The sequence below is a fragment of the Mustela lutreola genome, chromosome 7, assembly GCF_030435805.1.
Source record: "Mustela lutreola isolate mMusLut2 chromosome 7, mMusLut2.pri, whole genome shotgun sequence".
Taxonomy (NCBI): Eukaryota; Metazoa; Chordata; class Mammalia; order Carnivora; family Mustelidae; genus Mustela; species Mustela lutreola.
Genome location: NC_081296.1, coordinates 8,502,168 through 8,519,428, shown reverse-complemented (window position 1 = coordinate 8,519,428; position 17,261 = coordinate 8,502,168). Strand labels below are relative to the sequence as shown.

Below are 17,261 nucleotides of genomic sequence, written 5' to 3'. Positions count from 1 at the left end.
CATCTGTGAAATGAAAATTAAGATGCTTGTCTCCATGGGATGGCCCGCATCACGTGCCCAGCCCGTCACTGAAGCTCAGTAGATGATGGCTGGAGGGAAATGGGCCGACCACCTTCTGTCTGCCTTAGAGTGGGGAGATACAGAGCTGGTTAGCAGAGGGGACGTGTCTTCTTCTCGGAGACAGGTTAGGATTTTGGTGAAGAGTGAATCTTGAGGAAGGAACGGATCCGCCATCCCGTCTGGAGTGGGAATGTACGTCGCCTGGTAGATTGGGCATCCCGCACGTGGGGCTGGGGCCGGCGGCGCAGGGCCGTGTGCGCGTGGGCTTCCGTGGGCTCCCCGGAAGAGGGATTCCGGACGTGGCTCATCCCACGCTCTAGTTCCTGCCCTTGCTGCATCCTCAGGGGACCTCCGGCGTCTCCCCCAGCTTAGGAGAGCAGGGTGCAGGCCCCTGGAGTGCCTGCCCCAGTGAGCCCTCACCCAGACACCTCCCAGGTATCCTCCCCGCCGTGCATCTGCCTCCTCCCCTCTACAGGTGAGGTCCGTGGGGAGCCTGCAGGGTGGCGGGCAGGGGGCCCCTTCTGGGGTGACTCTGCATCTGTGTCTCTAGGTTCTGGAGAAGCCGGGCTGGCGAAACGGGGGTTTCTTTTCCTTCCTTCCCTCCTTTTTCTTTTATCTTAAGCAAGAGATAAATAAATGTCGCCCTGAGATGACAAGAGAACATTGAAGGAGATAAAAAGCACAGCAAAAGGGAGTGAGAGACCGGAAGCAAAGGACAGAGGGGTAGGTGGACCATACCCCAGCGCGGAGGGGAGAGATGAAAGAGGAAAGAGGAGATGGGAGCGCGGGACCAAGCGGCAGAGCAGAGGATGGGGTTGCCACGGAAACGGAAGGAGGGGAGGAATGGAGGGAGAGGAAGACAGGATGGAGAAGGCTGAGGTCCCCGCGAGGGCGGGGCTTGGTGAGGAAGAAGGGAAGCCATGAGGGGCTCCCACGGCTGACTCCGGCCCTGGCGGGGAAACTGAGGTCAGCGGGAGTAGAAGATGCAACTGGACAGCTCATCCCTGCCCAGAGCTGGCCCGGGTCCTAGGGAGACCCAGCTGGAGTCAGCTGCACACAGTCCCCCCTTCCCCACCCCCACTCCCCCCCCCCGACAGGGGCTGCCTCTCTCCAAGCCTCCGTTTCCACAACCGCACAACAGAAATGGTCCTCCGGTCCCCAGAGGGCTTCCCGGAAGCCGAGAGATTGTGTGTGCTCATCACAGGGCCCGACGGAGTTCAAGCCCAATAAAATGCCCTGTCGTTCCACCATCTGTGATTCTTATCTTTGTCCCATGAACTTGTAAGCCCAAGTTTTGTTTGTTTTTCCCTGTGACATGAAGCTGGTGATCTTTGGGTCCAGCACGGGGTCGTTGTCTGGAGAGCAGATGTGCTTTTTGCTTCTGGAACTGGAGGAAAGACATGGAGTTTTCTGGAAACACGAGGCCTGCTGTCCCTTCTCCTGGGAACTGGCGCTGGTCGTGGAGTTCAAGGAGCGGAAGTCTAGGCTCAGGGGAGGAGCTGGTTCTACCTGGGGCTCAGCAAAGGGCTTTTTTTTTTTTTCTTTGCACTTGAATATGGGTCTTTGCAAAAGGACGGCCTTCGTTCTGGGTGCACACTTTGCTGGGAAGGCACGGGGGTGGAGGCGGGGGGGAGCACACAGACATGCTCTTTGCTCTGGCCTTGTCAGGGTAAGCTAACCGCAGGGCCAGCCAGCAAGCCAAGAGTTACATAAAGAGATACAGCATTATGACTTTTAATAAGGTCCAGGAAGGGAAAGTATTACATGCCTAGCTTCTTAGAACGTGGGGGAGTCAGGCCTGACTGGGGGTCATGGGGAGAGTCAGGGACAGCTTCCTGAGGAAGGGCAGCCCCCTAGAAAGGCAAAAGATGAGGAAGAACATTCCATTCAGGGGGAACAGCGTATGAAAAGGCTGTGTGCGGGCAGGTCTGTTAAAGATGAAAAAAGCCCACGTTTCTGGGGTGATAAGTCAGGGATCGAGCAGCACGCCCCGAAGCTGTCACATGGGCAGAAACCAATCACGCAAGTTCCTCTAAGTCCTTGGTGGAGGTGTTCGCACTTGACCGCGGGAACAGGGCGCACTTGACACCCTGAGCAGCGTGGGGAGCTAGGACTGTTCTAGCATTGGAGGCCAAGGACCAGCTGTGAGGGCCAACTCTCGAGAGCTCAGGACCCTTCCTGCAGGTTAGTTGACTCCATTGCTGCCAGAGCCCACCGTGCCCACCGTGCCCGCCCTCGAGGCCCTCAGACCGTGGAAACAGACACCCCAGGGGGAGGCTGAGTGTGGAGTGACCACCATGTTTGTTGACATGGTTGGACAGAAATGTAGCCAGAATCAAGAGCTCTCAGGTTCCTCTTTGAGGTGGGGGGAGGGCTCGGGGCCTTGGCTTCCCACATCTCCAAATTTTTGATACTGGTGGACAGGAGGATCCACAGAGTTCCTTCCAGCCCTGCCGATGAAGATTCCAAGGCCAGCCTTGAGGGTACACGGCGACAGTGTGCGCGCCGAGGCCCTTCAGCAGGGCCACTGTCCCGCTGTGGCAGAACCGAGCTTTCTTCCTTTGTGGTGAAGAAACAGACGCATCTGCCCAGGGAGCCTGTGGGGCGTCAGGTGGGAGGCTGGGGGCCCACAGCTTCTGGGGGCCTGGTGACTTCAGATCAGAGACACCGCATCATTCCCACACCCGCATCTCTACAGGCGGCGTGACATTTGCTCCCCTAATTTCTGCCTCAGATGCCTGGGTCATTTTTAGTCGGGCTCATTTCTATAAGGATCAGAGACCCTCCCGACCCATCTCAGGACAAGGGGCCCGACCCATCTCAAAAGCAGGGGTCAGGCCCATCCAGGGTACGGGGCTCCCCAGGCTCTCCCGAAGGTGCCTCAGTCCACCTCTGGCCAGGGCCCTGCTCCTCAGAGACCCAGGCACAGCCCCCAGCCCTCCCCTCCCACTCCCCATGCCTCAGGCTCGCTCAGCTCTGCCCATTCTTGACCTGGCCTGACTCCGTCTCACGGCGTGCCTGGGTGAATTCCTCGGACATCCCTGTGGTTGAGGGCGTGAGGCCTGATGCATAGCCAGGTTTCCAGAGAGGAGCCCGTCTGGCCCGAGTCCATTTGGGGCATGGGGAGGAGCAGGCCAGGATCTGGGTCCAGCTCCCATGGGTACCGCCTGTGTGGGGTGACCCCACACTGGGAGCGGGGCAGCTGCCCTTAGGGGAGGGAGAGGAAGGAGCCCACGTGGGGTGAGCTGTTACAGCCTCAAGAAGGTAGGTTCTCCTTTTGAATCTCAGTCACCTAACATGGGGTTACGTTAGTTTCAGGTGTGCACGATAGTGACTCAGCATTTCCATACGTCACCCTGTGCTATCACCTGTGCGCTTCTGAATCCCCAGCACCTGCTTCCCCCACGCCCCTCTCCTCCCCTCGGGTCAGCAGCAGTGTTTTCACTAGAGTTACCTCTTTCTTGGTTTGTGTCTCTCTTTTTTTTCCCTTTGCTTTTTTTTTCCCTTTGTTTTGTTTCTTAAATTCCACCTATTAATAAAGTAGGATACTCCTAATTCACCCTCGAGGCCAGGTCACTGCGAGGGTGCTCGCCAGATCTTAACTAATTAACTGGGAGAATCAGGATCAGCTGGGGAACTTTTGGAACGCTAGGATGCCCAGGGGCGTCTGGTTGGCTCAGTCGGAAGAGCGTGCGACACTGGATCTCGGGGTCATGAGTTCGAGCCCCCGCGTTGGGTGTAGAGATTACTAAAAATAAATAAATAAAATAAAATAAATAAAAAGAAAATATCTCAGAAGATTCCAGGCCCAGGCGCTGGTCCTCTTAATCAATTGAGGCCTTTGGACCCTGTGAAGCCAGGATGTCTGCCCTCGGGACAGTTTGCGAGGTCACACAAATACAGGGAGCCCAAGGTTGTGCCTCTCACCACGGGGACTCCATCCCTTGTTTCCTTGGGTGCAGGCGTCACAGCGTCCTGGAGGAGGGGACCTTACCCAGTGGCTGTCAGCTTTTGCCTCCCCCTTCCCCTAGCTTGGTGCCTCTCTCCCAGGACACTCCGTGGCGGACCCCCTCTGCTCCCCTCCAGTCCCTGTCCTCTGGGTGGGCCGGCTGCTGGCGAGATGATCGTAAACATACAGTCATGAATCAGCGTGATTGTACCAAGTTCTCCAGAGAAGCAGCACCAGTAGGATATATATATATACAAAGAGAGAGCGAGATTTATTTTAAGGAATTGGCTCACCCAATTGTGGGGGCTGGCAAGTCCGAAATCTGCAGAGCAGGCTGGCAACGCGGGCAGGATTTCCATGATTCGGTCTTCAGGCAGAATCCCTTCTTCTCTGGGAAACCTCGGCTGTTCTCTGGAGGCTTACCACTGATTGGATAAGAGCTGCCAACATTAAGGAGGGCAGTCTGCTTTACTTCGGGTCAGCTGATTGTAGATGTTAATCACATCCACAGAAGCGTTCACAGCAACATGTAGATTAGTGTTTGAGCAAACAGCGGGCGCCACGGCCCAGCCAAGTCTACAGGAATATTAACCTGAGGGCCTCAGGCTGTAGAAGAGGCCCTCGCCCTGCCCTCAGGCTAAGGAATGCTTCCTTGGAGGCAGTGCCTGCGCTGAACCCTAAAGGATGAGGGGTTATTCACTCGGGCTTGGCAGAGGAGTCAGCCTGTGCAAAGGCCCTGAGGTCGGAGACAGGCATGTATGTGTGTGTACATGTGAACACACACACTGCAGTCAGGAAGGCTTGGGAGGATCAGGTGTAGCAAGAAGTGTCTGAACACAGTGTACGTGTACATCAGGCCCTTGTGTGGTTTGTGGGTTGGTGACATGTGCTGGTGGCCCAGCCACCCCAACTCCTAGAGGCAGGCTCAGCAAATCTGTCCCTAGAGAAAAGGGGAAGCTGAGGCAGACAGAGACTCCCACACTTCCCCCTTGGCTGCTGCGCCCCACCCCCACCCGTGCCCTCAGCTCGGGCCTTAGGCTGCTGCATCCAGTGAAGGCCCCGGGCTGGCAGAAGTGAGACTGTGGCAAGGAGCCCCGAGGTTTGCACAAGACTCCAGCCCTGGCTTTTGCTTCCTCTTCCTTTCTGGGGATTTACCTTGAAGTCTGCAGTGAGGAAGACAGCCGAGGACACAGACGGCAGTTTTGCTACAAGTTGAAGTCCAGGAGTGCTCACAGGCGGGGTCATACCTGTAACCACCTTTTTCCTTCCCTGGGCTCAGCTACCTGTCCCCTCCACATCCAGGGGCAGAGGGCCCAGCGGCCCACACCCGTGCACATGCGCACACCCCCCACCCCCGCAGCTGGTGATGGGGGCAGAAAGGGGAGGCTGAATCACATTCCAAAGGGTGCAAATGCCAGACCAAGATGTGAGACCATTCTCTGCTCCCTATGGGGCCCTGAACTGTCTCCACTGGGCCCTGGGGCCTCAGCCCTGCCCCTACCCCACCCCAGTAAGGCGCGCGCGCGCGCGCGCGCGCACACACACACACACACACACCGTTCCCCATGCCCTCCCCTACCCCGCCAGATCCTGGTGCCTCCACTGTAACTGAGTTCACTCCGGGCAGCTGCTTGAGTGCTCTCTGCTGTATCCCTACAACCAAGACCAGTACCAGCCCCTAGTGGGTACCCAGGAGCTCTGGCTGAGTTAGTGATTCAGTTGCCGGACTGGAGACATAGCGTCTCAGCCACCTGGTGCCTCAAGGCCAAGATGAAGGGGCCGAGGGCCAAACCTGCCTTCCAGCACAAGCCTGGAGCCCCCTGCAGCCTGTGTGTGGGCACAGGTGGGGGCACCTCTAGACCCTCAGGGTAGTCATCGAAGTGAGTGGATCACGGGTGCATGGGGACATCCCAAAGGGGGATCCTGTGCTGTCAGTTGGTTTTTGAGATGTCCTGGTGGTAGAATTTAGTCAAGGAATAACCTGCTGGTCACTTCCTTCCCGGGGGCCCTGAGGCAGACCAGGCTCCGGTGCCTTCCTCCCAAGCTCTGCCCTGCCATCTGTGTTCTAGGGACACTGGCTGCCCCGAGCTCCCCAGACCTCTCGGGCTCTCAGAGTGGGGATGCGTGAAGGGGCTCTCACTGACAGGAAAGGCACCTTCTAGAACAATGGGGGTGGGTAACAAGTGCTGCCCCATCTTGCAGAGGGGACCCTGGGGGACAGGCAGGTAGGCCAAGGATTAACCTGCCCTCAGTGTTCCGAGAAACCGCGTGTGCCCTTTTTACAAACAAAGAAACCAAGACCTTGTGTGGTCAGGTGACTCGTCCAGGGTCACACAGCAAGTCACCCTTAACGCATTTGACGAGAATGTTGGTGTTGACAGGAACCCTTATAGTACAGCAGCAGGTGAAGTGACAGCGCTCTGGGGGCCGGGGTCACTGTCCAGGCCTCCTGCTGGGCCTCAGGGTGAGGCTTGGGGCCCTCCCCAGGGGGCTGGCCTGGGTGGTGCCTGGCCCGGGGAGGTAGGGCTGCTCCTCCTTCCCTCCCCTTCCTCTGCCTCTACAGCTCCCCACCCCTCCCTCTCTCTCCCCTCTTCCCTTCTCCCCTGCTTCTTCCTTGCCCCCCCATGGCCTCTCATCCACCCCACCCCCCGTCCCAGTGTTTAAGCTACCACCAACCAGCTATTCTATCTCCTCTCTTTTCCTGCCTTTGCCATGTCCTTTCTGTCCACGCTGGGAACCCAGGGTGCCCCGGCAGGAGGCTGAGCTGCAGCCTGCCCAGAAGAGAGCCCAGGAAGGTCTGAGCTCCCCTTTCTTGGGGTCACCGTGGTGAGCTTTTATTCTGAGCGCCATATAAATTGGGGGGGGGTGGGCTGGCCTTGTCCTGAGAGGGGAGGCCACAAGGGGGACCGTGAAGAGGGAGCACCTGGCCCACAGGTGGTGCACACCTGGCAGGCTCTCCTCCAGGCCTGGGCAGTGTCGAGCTAGGGCATAAAACAGAAGGGCTGTAGCCAGTGGGGGGGTGGGAGGGTGCCCAAAAGAGGACCCAGAAGAGAGAAATAGGGACACTGGTTTGCAGAGTCCCCAGCTTTGCACTCCTCGTTTCTGTGTCTGGTAGACAGAGCTCGCATGCACAATGCAGGTAAATTAGATTCCCTCTGTTTCTTTCTCTGAGCCTCTGTCTCAGCAAACAGGGCCCCTCTGAAACGTACATGCAGACGCAGGCGCGCACTCAGCCGACCCTGTCGCCCCACTGAACATGCACTGATGGGTTGTGGGGGGGCGGTGTTCTGCTCAGCCAAGTGGAAGCACAGGGATCTGACGGGCCACGCAGGCACGGGCTGGTGCAGGGTTCCAGCAAGAAGTGCAGTCCGAGTAGAGGTGTGCTAGAGGGGTCCCCGGACCAGCTGGGCAGGGACAGCTCGGAGGCCTCCCAGTTGGAGGTCACCTGGGCCCCCCCATCTGAGCACCCGCTGGCTCCTCGGAACCTGGGGGTGACCGGGCATCGCCTGGGAGCTAAGGCCAGGCTCAGAGCCGTGACACGACCTACCAGGTCGCACAGATTAAAGGCACAGAGCTGGAGGCCTGGGGCCCTGATGGGGCCAGGCCGGAGGGCCCCCGGGCCTGCACGGCCCAGCTCTGCTGTGACTGAGGGGACACTCGAGCCTGTGACTGAGGCCCTGGGTTCCTGGGCTTCGTGGAGTGCATCTCGCCCCACCCCCCAGGGGCTTGTTTCAGGATTGAATGGCTCCCCTGGGACCTGGTGAGCACTCAGTTAGTGGGAAGTTAGCTCTTCTGCCCATATTCAGAGTTAGTTGCTGGCACCTGTGTGCTCTTCCCCGCATGGACACAAGCTCCTCTCGAGCGAGAAACCCGGGCAGGTCACCTTTCACACCCAGGCCGAGGCTCCTGTCACAGAAACATTGACTCAGCCTGCCTGCTCCCAGAGGCAGGGGACGCCTGCTGGGTCAGAGGCTGGTGTGATCCTTAGGAGTGGTCCCTTGCACTCTTAAAGGGCACTCCTAGCAGGGACAATAAGCTGGAGGATGCCCCGCCCCACGGGGGACCACCTGTGCTCCCACGCCCCATCGGCTGCCAGAGGCCTGATGGTTTCTTCGCACATGTTCCCTCGAGGTCGCCAGGAGGGGAGGGTGCCGGCTTTGGGGCCACAGAGAGGAGCGCAGAAAGGGAACGAGCATCCACACTGCCATCCTCTTCTCTTGACCCACCCCACGAGGAGAGGAGACGCTGCTCCCCCGCCACACCCAAGAAGAAGCAGGCTGGGGAGGCTGTGGGATGTGCCTGAGCAAGGAAAGGGCAAAATCCGGTTTTGAACTCCAGACCCAGGGCCAAGTCCCCAGCACTGGTTCCACTGCTGGCGGTCAGTGGCTCCCTCCCTGGCCCTGACTTCACAGGAGTCTAGAAAAAGTGCTGAGCGGGTTCTTTGCTCAAACCCACAGTCAGCATAAGGGCTGCTCCTGGGTGCTGTGTCAGACTGGTGACCAGGGGGGGGGTGCGGGGAGGCGACGATGCTGCCCCACAGGATGGGCGTGGTGGGCACAGCGGTCTCTAAGGATTCACCCACTGACTCCCCCAGCTCGCATCTCCGAGCACAGGGCTGGACCCGGAGCAGGGATTTTATTAGCAAGCGTTTGTGGCACAAAGAAATGAATGGGTTCTCATCCCAGAAGCACCCCAACCTTTGCTGAATTGGGGGCCCCGGGAGGGAGACGTCTCTCTGCTCTATGGCCTTCATCAGGAAGCTCTTCTTCCAGGATCTGGGCGAATAAATAAGTTTAATTGTTTGCATTTGGTGAAGGCTTGATAATTAACAAATCCCCTTCATCTAGTTACGACCTCTGGGCTCTCACGATCCTTCCGTGGGTAGGTCTTTCCATCGCCATGTTTTTTTTTGTTGTTGTTTTTTAAGATTTTACTTATTTATTTAACAGGCAGAGATCACAATTAGGCAGAGGGGCAGGCGGGGGCGGGGGGGAAGCAGGCTCCCTGCTGAGCTGAGAGCCCTACTCGAGGCTCAATCCGAGGACCCTGGGATCATGACCTGAGCCGAAGGCAGAGGCTTTAACCCACTGAGCCACCCAGGCGCCCCCCATCGCCATGTTTTAGATGGAGAAACTGAGGTGCAGAAGAGACTTTGAAGTGACCTTTCTTAGTCCCTTGTAAGTGACAGAGCTCAGACTTGGGGCCAAGCTGCCCACCCCCATTCCATGCAGTGGGGCATTGGGGCAGGGCTGAATGAGGTTTAGCCCTTCCGGCCTGTTCCGGATGGACCCTGAGCCCGAGTCAGGTTCCGTTCCACCTGACCCTCCCACGAGAGCCTGACTTTAAGATTAATAGTTTAATCTTTAGTGTCCATTTCAAGGAAGCTAAATTCCTGTCTGGGGTGTTTTATTTTTAGCCAGCTTCAGGAAGGGGAAGCTCCATTGGCCTGTGGGGGGGAGGGAGGCAGGAGGCCCAGAGCCAGTTTCCTGAGGAAGGGCTGAAGCCCGCCATGCCCCTGACCCTGACCCTGGGACCAGAGCTGGCCGGGCAGCCAGGAGCCACCCCAGCAATAATCTTTCCCCTCCCTATGGAGCACTTATGATGGGACTGCGCCGAGTGGGGGTGGGCCTTGCAGTCAGGCTGAGTGTCCCAGGCCAGGGAGGAGGCCCTCCCACATCCGGGGCACACACAGCAGTCCTGGGGAGGCCTGGAGAGGGTGCCTGGGCCCGAGGGAGGGCCAGGGAGTCCCAGGAACAGGTGGAATTTGAGGGAAGCCTGGGAGGCTGGTGGGAGGAGCCGTGTGCAAAGGCCCGTTACCCAGACTGCGCCCCCAGGAAGGCAGGGAGCCCGTGCACCAGGGTTTGGACCCCGACAGGTGAGAGCATTGGCTTTTTTAGAAGAACCGATCAGGTCAGAGCGCGTGCCTGCGAACCTGAGGGTCGACTCTTGGTCTTTATTTCAGACAGTGCTCTCAAACGTTGGCGTTAACCATCATGGGGACTTGCGTCAGATCACATTTTACATGGAACGCCAGTGTACAAATCAGAGGAAAGGCCTACTTTTAATCGGCATAAATTTAGATATCTAAATGTGTAATACTTCGCTAATCCAGAACAATCACCTGTTAGAGAGACACAGTCGTGGAGCCATCAGGCTTCATAGATAGGTGGTAACCCTGAGATCGACCTTGGCACCTTATTTTTGCCATATATTTGTTTTCTTTCCCCCCACCTCAATATAGATAGAGATAGATCTCTATCTGTATTGATATTTTTTTTTTTAAACCAAAACGGGGTGCCTGGGTGGCTCAGTTAAGTGTCTGCTTTCGGCTCAGGTCATGATCTCGGGGTCCTGGGATCAAGTCCCGCATCAGGCTCCCTGCTCAGTGGGGAGCCTGCTTCTCCCTCTCCCTCTGCTCTGCCGCCCACTTCTCTCTCTCTCTTTCTCCAATAAATGAGTAAATAATCTTTATATATATGTAGTAATAATGAAAACACATTTAAAAAAATAAAAACTAAAAACCACAACAGCTCATTCATATGGTCAAGCCCTTACTGATGGTCATGGTTGTTTAACGCCTCACTGTATGGTCTCAAGGTCTGTGTAAAATTCATTACCTTGGGGAACAAAGCCAGTGGGGCTACAAAATGTCCTGGGGGAAGGCGTATATTACATTTGAGGAAATGGGTTCTCTAAAATCGATTTTTGAAAGAGAGGAATCTTTATTTTTTTACAATTTCAAATCAGCTTTTTGGAGGAACTCTCTGGAAGGACGTTCTGGGGAACATAGTTTGAGAACCACTGTGGAAATGCTACCTTCCTGTTAACAGGTGGGAAGACTGAGGCCGGCGAGGGGGCACAGCTTATCTGGGATCCCACAGGGAGATGGAGATGATGGGCAGATCCACAGAGGGCGTCCCCATGATGACAAGGGTGTCCTGTTCCCAAGACAGCGGGAGAAACACACCAGGGACAGACACAGCCCAAATTAGCCAAGTCTCTGCTGAACGTGTGTGTGTGTGTGTGTGTATCTGTTTTGTGTGCAGCCTGGAGCCGGCTGTGTTGACGCTCCCTTCTCCTCCTGCAGCGATGCCCTCCTAGCCAGCCGCCACGGGATGGAGGGCTTCATGGACTCAGGGACACAGACGGATGCCGTGGTGGTGCTGTCCTTGGCTCAGGCTGCCGTGCTGGGCCTGGTCTCGGAAAATGAGCTCTTCGGAGCCACCATAAGCGCCGAAGCCTTCTACCCGGACCTGGGGCCCGAGCTGTCCGGGACGGCCATGGGGGAGCCCGGGCCCCCCGGCCCCGACGTCTACCAGCTGGCCTGCAACGGGAGGGCCTTGGAGGAGCCGGTGGAAGAGGAGGTGCTGGAGGTGGAGGCCGCCTTTGAGAAGCACACCCGGCGGAAGACGCGGCCACCTGTACGGCTGGTGCCCAAGGTCAAGTTTGAGAAGGTGGAGGAGGAGGAGGAGCAGGAGGTCTACGAGGTGTCCGTGCCCAGTGACGACAAGGATGTGGGCCCTCCCGAGGCCCCTGCCGAGGTGGCCGGCGGCGGTGGCGAGGCCCTGGTGCAGAGCAGCGCTGTCAAGATGATCGACCTGAGCGCCTTCAGCCGCAAGCCCCGGACACTGCGCCACCTGCCCCGAGCCCCGCGGCCAGAGCTGGACGCCACCGCCTACGACCCCCACTTCCCCGACCCGGCCCGGGATGGCTTCCCAGAGCCCGGCGTGGCGCTGCCTGGGCCGGAGCCCCTGCCGTCCTCCGAGTGTAGCTTCGAGGCGCCCCACCTGGCCCCACTGGGCGACCCCGAGGCCCCCGCCCTGGAGTCGCCGGAGCCCGTGAAGCCGGAGCAGGGCTTCGTGTGGCAGGAGGCCAGCGAGTTCGAGGCGGACGCGGCCGGCTCCACAGTGGAGCGCCACAAGAAGGCGCAGCTGGACCGGCTGGACATCAACGTGCAGATCGACGACTCCTACCTGGTGGAGGCGGGCGACCGGCAGAAGCGCTGGCAGTGCCGCATGTGCGAGAAGTCCTACACGTCCAAGTACAACCTGGTGACGCACATCCTGGGCCACAACGGCATCAAGCCGCACTCGTGCCCGCACTGCAGCAAGCTCTTCAAGCAGCCCAGCCACCTGCAGACGCACCTGCTGACGCACCAGGGCACCCGGCCCCACAAGTGCCAGGTGTGCCAGAAGGCCTTCACGCAGACCAGCCACCTCAAGCGCCACATGCTGCTGCACTCGGAGGTCAAGCCCTACAGCTGCCACTTCTGCGGCCGCGGCTTCGCCTACCCCAGCGAGCTCAAGGCGCACGAGGTGAAGCATGAGAGCGGCCGCTGCCACGTCTGCGTGGAGTGCGGCCTGGACTTCTCCACACTGACGCAGCTCAAGCGCCACCTGGCCTCCCACCAGGGCCCCACCCTGTACCAGTGCCTCGAGTGCGACAAGTCCTTCCACTACCGCAGCCAGCTGCAGAACCACATGCTCAAGCACCAGAACGTGCGGCCCTTCGTGTGCACGGAGTGCGGCATGGAGTTCAGCCAGATCCACCACCTGAAGCAGCACTCCCTCACCCACAAGGTAGGGGGGCTTGTGGGGGGGTACCAAGCCACCTGCACTGGGGGGGAGGGTTGCCAGGGGGGAGGGGGGCTCTAGCCACTTGCCCTCCTGGGGCTGTTGGGGGAGGGGACCTAGCTGCCGGCCCTCCCTGGGGGCTGCCCTGGCGCCTCTGCTCCTCCCCCCCACATCCTCCCCAGCACCTGTCCTTCCCCCCAAGGGGCCTGGCCCCAGGCCTGAGGCTCTTTCCTCTCCTCCTGCAGGCCTTGTCCAGTGCTCCCCAAAGTCCTGCTTCAGATCCCTTAGGGAGCTATAGAGACGGGAGGCAGATGAACCTGTCATGTTTATAATTACATATTCTTTCGGAGTCGTATTAGAAAAAAAATACAGTTGAAACTCAGGGCTTTTTTTTTTTTTTAACAGTAAAACTTAATTTTTGAAGTTTTTGAATAAAATGTTGGAGAAGCCCCAGCAGGCCCTGGGGAACCCAGTTGGAGAACCTCCGAAGCAGTCAGCCCTCCCAGAGGGCGGAGGCCACAGGGCAGTGGACGAGACGGTCAGAAGTGGAGGTTTTCTTTGCTCCTTGTAATTACCGAACTGTGTCCAAACCTGTGGTTTCCCTTTAGGAAAAAGCTCAAATATATTTCATTTTAAAAGGGAACCGAAAGAAGGAAAAATATCTGTTATGGAAAAGGACACAAACCAGGCAGAGCGATTTGTAGGGATGAAAGATGGAGCACACTGGCCTGGTCCACTGTGTCCTCGAGACATTACTTTGACCCACTGTCCCCCACCATTCTCTTCCTCCCCACAAGCCACCCTGCCTTTCAGCCACTGTCCCCCCTTCCGAGAGGGCCTTCTGTCCAGGCTGATGGAATGAGGCCTTTGGGGTCCCTCAGCCTCACTCGGCCCTCAGCTTACACCATCGTCTCCACCCTGAATCCAACCGACTTCACGTTTCGCAGTTCAACGTGCAAGAGCTCCCTTGTTCCATAATGGCAGCTGTAGGCCACCCGGGGTCCAGCCTGCGTCCTCGCCTCTCCCAGTGGACGCTGCAGCGAGTGGTGGGGTTGGGGGTGACTCCCTCCTTCCCCACCCGGGGACTATCTTCCTCTAGAGCAGAGATGACTTGTAGGCTTTGGCCGCTGCTCCCCAGTCAGTAGGGTACAGCTGCCCAGAGTGTGATGTTAAGAAGGATTGTGAAGCTGAGTCCAGGCTCGGCCATAAAAGTGGGACCGTGTGTCGAGTGAAACCAGACGACTGACTGACTTCATGTCTGCAGGGGGCGGTGGTGGGAGCCATAAGCACATGGACCCTCTCTGTGCCATTTTTCTTCTCTACTAAAAAGCCCCCTAAGTCTGCAAAGTGTTAAAAGAAAAATAATACCGTGAAGAAAATCCGAGAACAAAAATCAGAGGCCGGCAAGATGGAAAACATGCCTGTCGTCAGTCTGAATTTGCACAGTGCGTGCATATATGTACTTAGGGAGTCCGCGCCCGGAGGTGGGGCCCCCTGGTGGTCAGACACATCTTCAGTGTGTCCCCCCCCCCCCCGAGTCCAGATACAGGACACACAGCCCCGTCTGCTGAAGGAGGTAGACAGAGGCGCTGCCACCTTGTAATACAAAACTCACGTACGCAGTCTGGACAGCAGCTGTGACCCCAAACACATGTCTGTCCCACTGGGGGTCTACTGTGTGACTGGCTCAGCAGAGAGATCAGGTCCCCGCATTTGTCCTGACTTTATTCCCCCCAACAATACGTCGGACCTCCTGTGCCCACAACACCCTGTCCCATTCTGGGGTCCCCTCCAGACCGTGGACAAGCCTGTTACAGTCAAACCAGAGGCTTTGCCACTGGAAGCATTGTCTCCCGGGGCAGGTGTCCCAAACTACTTCAATGATAAGAATCATCTCAGCAACCTGTTGAAACCAAAGATTCCTGGGCCCGGCCCCTCCAGGGAGGAATCTTCCAGAGACTGCGTGAGCAACAAGGCGGTTGGTTCTTATCACCAGGGAAGCTTGGGAAACTCTCAAGGGGTAAACTAGATGGGCTCCAGAGGTTTGAGAACTCTGCATTCAGACGAAAGTGTCATTTTTCTTTCTTTCTTTTTTTTTTTTAAAGATTTTATTTATTTGACAGAGAGAGACACAGTGAGAGAGGGACCACAAGCAGAGGCTTAGGAGAGGGAGAAGCAGGCTTCCCGCTGAGAAGGGAGCCCGAAGCGGGGCTCAATCCCAGGACCCCAGGATCACAACCCAAGCTGAGGGCAGACGCTTAACTGACTGAGCCACCCAGGCGCCCCTGAAGTGTCATTTTTTCCTTAGTGTCCATACTTTCCATCAGATTGTCAAGGGGGGTCCATGAGCCAGAAGGACCGCTGAGACAGAACACTAAGAGGAAAAACACATACATGTGCCCTTGACCTGAGGACAGTCCACCAAGCTGTGGCTGTCTTCTTGACCACAGATCCCAGATGCCTGGCATGATGCTTCCCAGTAGATGGTTCCTGGATGAACGAATGAACGAGTATACACATTTGCCTTGGGGCAGACCTAGAGGTATACCTGCCCAGGTGGGCAGGAGACAGCAGGTGTGTGGGTAGGAACCGGAAGGCTTTCTGGAGATGGTGGCCCTGTCCTGACATTCTCCCAGTGGCTTTCCACGAGTGGGACCCATCCAGAACACCCCCAGGAAGTCGGTTTCTGGAAGCCGTGCACACACTCAGACATTGTGCCCCTATCCCTGCACACACCCACACTCTTCCAGAGGCTGTGCCCATCGTGTGGCCTGACCATCATCTCTACCCCCACCCCCACCCCCTCCAGGGCGTGAAGGAGTTCAAGTGTGAGGTGTGCGGCCGGGAGTTCACCCTGCAGGCAAACATGAAGCGACACATGCTGATCCACACCAGCGTCCGACCCTACCAGTGCCACATCTGCTTCAAGACCTTCGTGCAGAAGCAGACCCTCAAGACCCACATGATTGTACACTCGCCTGTGAAGCCATTCAAATGCAAGGTATGGGGCTGTCAGCGTCCCTGGGCAGGACATCCCCAAGGGTGGCCCTGGGTGGGCATGATGGCGGCAGCTGGGACCTGCCCAGAGCTGACCAAGCAGGGGGAGCCCAGTTTGGGGTGAAAATGCCGAGGCTCAGGGTTGCAGGGGTGGGTCACCGTGGGTCATGGCGTTCAGAGCCTATATGCTGTTGAGGTGGTATTTTTTTGGAAGGTGGGGAGGGGGTGAAGGTCCTGGCACAGCCAGAGGGGAGAAGCCCAGGCATGGGACTCAGTCTGGCTGGAGACCCCAGCCCTGGGTTTCTGGTAACTCTGGCTCAGGTAGAGTAGAGCAGTGACCTTGGTTCTATGACTCTCAGGCCTCTAGGGTTGGTCACCTAGGAAAGGACAGAGTGAGCACTGTCCATAGCGAATGGGATTCAAGCCCCCGCAGGGAGGTGGGAGCAGGCTGGGGGTGGGGGAGGGGCGGGCCCCCCCCCCCGGGCGGGCCCCCTCCCCCCGAAGGCTCCTGATGCCCAGTCGGCGTGTTGCAGGTGTGTGGCAAGTCCTTCAACCGCATGTACAACCTGCTGGGTCACATGCATCTGCACGCGGGCAGCAAGCCCTTCAAGTGCCCCTACTGCTCCAGCAAGTTTAACCTCAAGGGCAACCTGAGCCGGCACATGAAGGTCAAGCACGGTGTTATGGACATCGGCCTGGACAGCCAAGGTGGGTGGGCCACGCACAGTGGGCGGTGCCGGAGCGGTCCCATCACAGCTCACTCGGGAGCCTCCTGTCCAATCAGGGGCTGGGGAAGGCTGGCCAGGCCTGAGACCTCACTGGGCTGGGCTGCGGGCTGGCCGGGAGGCGCCCTGGAAGGTGGTGCTGGCGATGGGGCGTGTATGTATGCTTCAGAGGACTTCAGCGGGCTCACGTAAACTATGATAAATAAAAATACTAACCACTATTGATTGAGTGCTGACTGTGTGCCAGGCCTTTATTAACTCAGGGACTCCACATGGGGAGGTCGGCTCTGCTAATCATACCCATCTTAGAGATGCAGAAGCTGAAGGACAGAGAAGTTAGGTACTCAGGGAGGATCACAACACCTAGGCGTGGGGGGAGGACAGACATTTGTATAACTGTGACATTGACATTTAAAAGAAACGCTTGGCTGGGAAAGGAAATAACAAAAGGGGATAGGGCAGCCAGAGAGATGAGGGAAGCTGGGTGAGGTCCCAGTCCCATCTACAGGAGGGTGTGTGGACAGCCCCAGGGAGAGCTCTGAGCTTCCCAGCAGCCAAGGCAAAAAGTGTGACCACAATCCATCACACTTTTCATGGTGCTTGCCAAAGACCATGTAGGCCACGCACTTAGAGGAGAAGCCTCACCTCTGCAGTCGGTAGCTGTTTCATAGGCTGGTGTTGTGACATCCCTAAGTGTGAGCGACAGCCTGTGCCCTCCACATTCATCAGTTGTGGAAGAACATTAGTCTCTCTGGCCTTATTGAGGGGAGAAGGGACTTTAGAGATTCTACTGGAAGAAAGAGCTGATAGCACTTTGGAAAGGCTCCCTGGGTGGTCTGGAGCTAGCTGACTGTCCGGCATGCCTTCTCAGACCATATAGCAGGGAACAATACGGGTGAGTTAACCTGCCTGGATGACATTACTCGCAGGCAGTCAGTCAGAGGTTGGGTATGGCTG

The 17,261-nt window shown here is 57.5% G+C and overlaps 1 protein-coding gene across 6 annotated transcripts in view; it reads left to right on the top strand.

Moving 5' to 3' along the window:
* ZNF710 (zinc finger protein 710) overlaps positions 1-17,261 on the top strand; it is a 67,737-nt gene that overhangs the window by 44,875 nt on the left and 5,601 nt on the right. Inside the window, exons 1-4 of one of the 6 annotated variants that reach the window (XM_059179992.1) lie at positions 649-783; positions 11,097-12,588; positions 15,392-15,583; positions 16,113-16,287. In XM_059179992.1, the coding sequence (XP_059035975.1) occupies positions 11,125-12,588; positions 15,392-15,583; positions 16,113-16,287 (1,831 nt within the window). In that variant the 5' untranslated portion in view covers positions 649-783; positions 11,097-11,124. Of the gene's footprint in view, positions 1-648; positions 784-2,007; positions 2,245-6,673; positions 6,836-10,692; positions 10,840-11,096; positions 12,589-15,391; positions 15,584-16,112; positions 16,288-17,261 lie in introns of those variants that run through there. The other 5 variants (XM_059179993.1, XM_059179991.1, XM_059179990.1 and 2 more) reach the window with 5 other exon arrangements.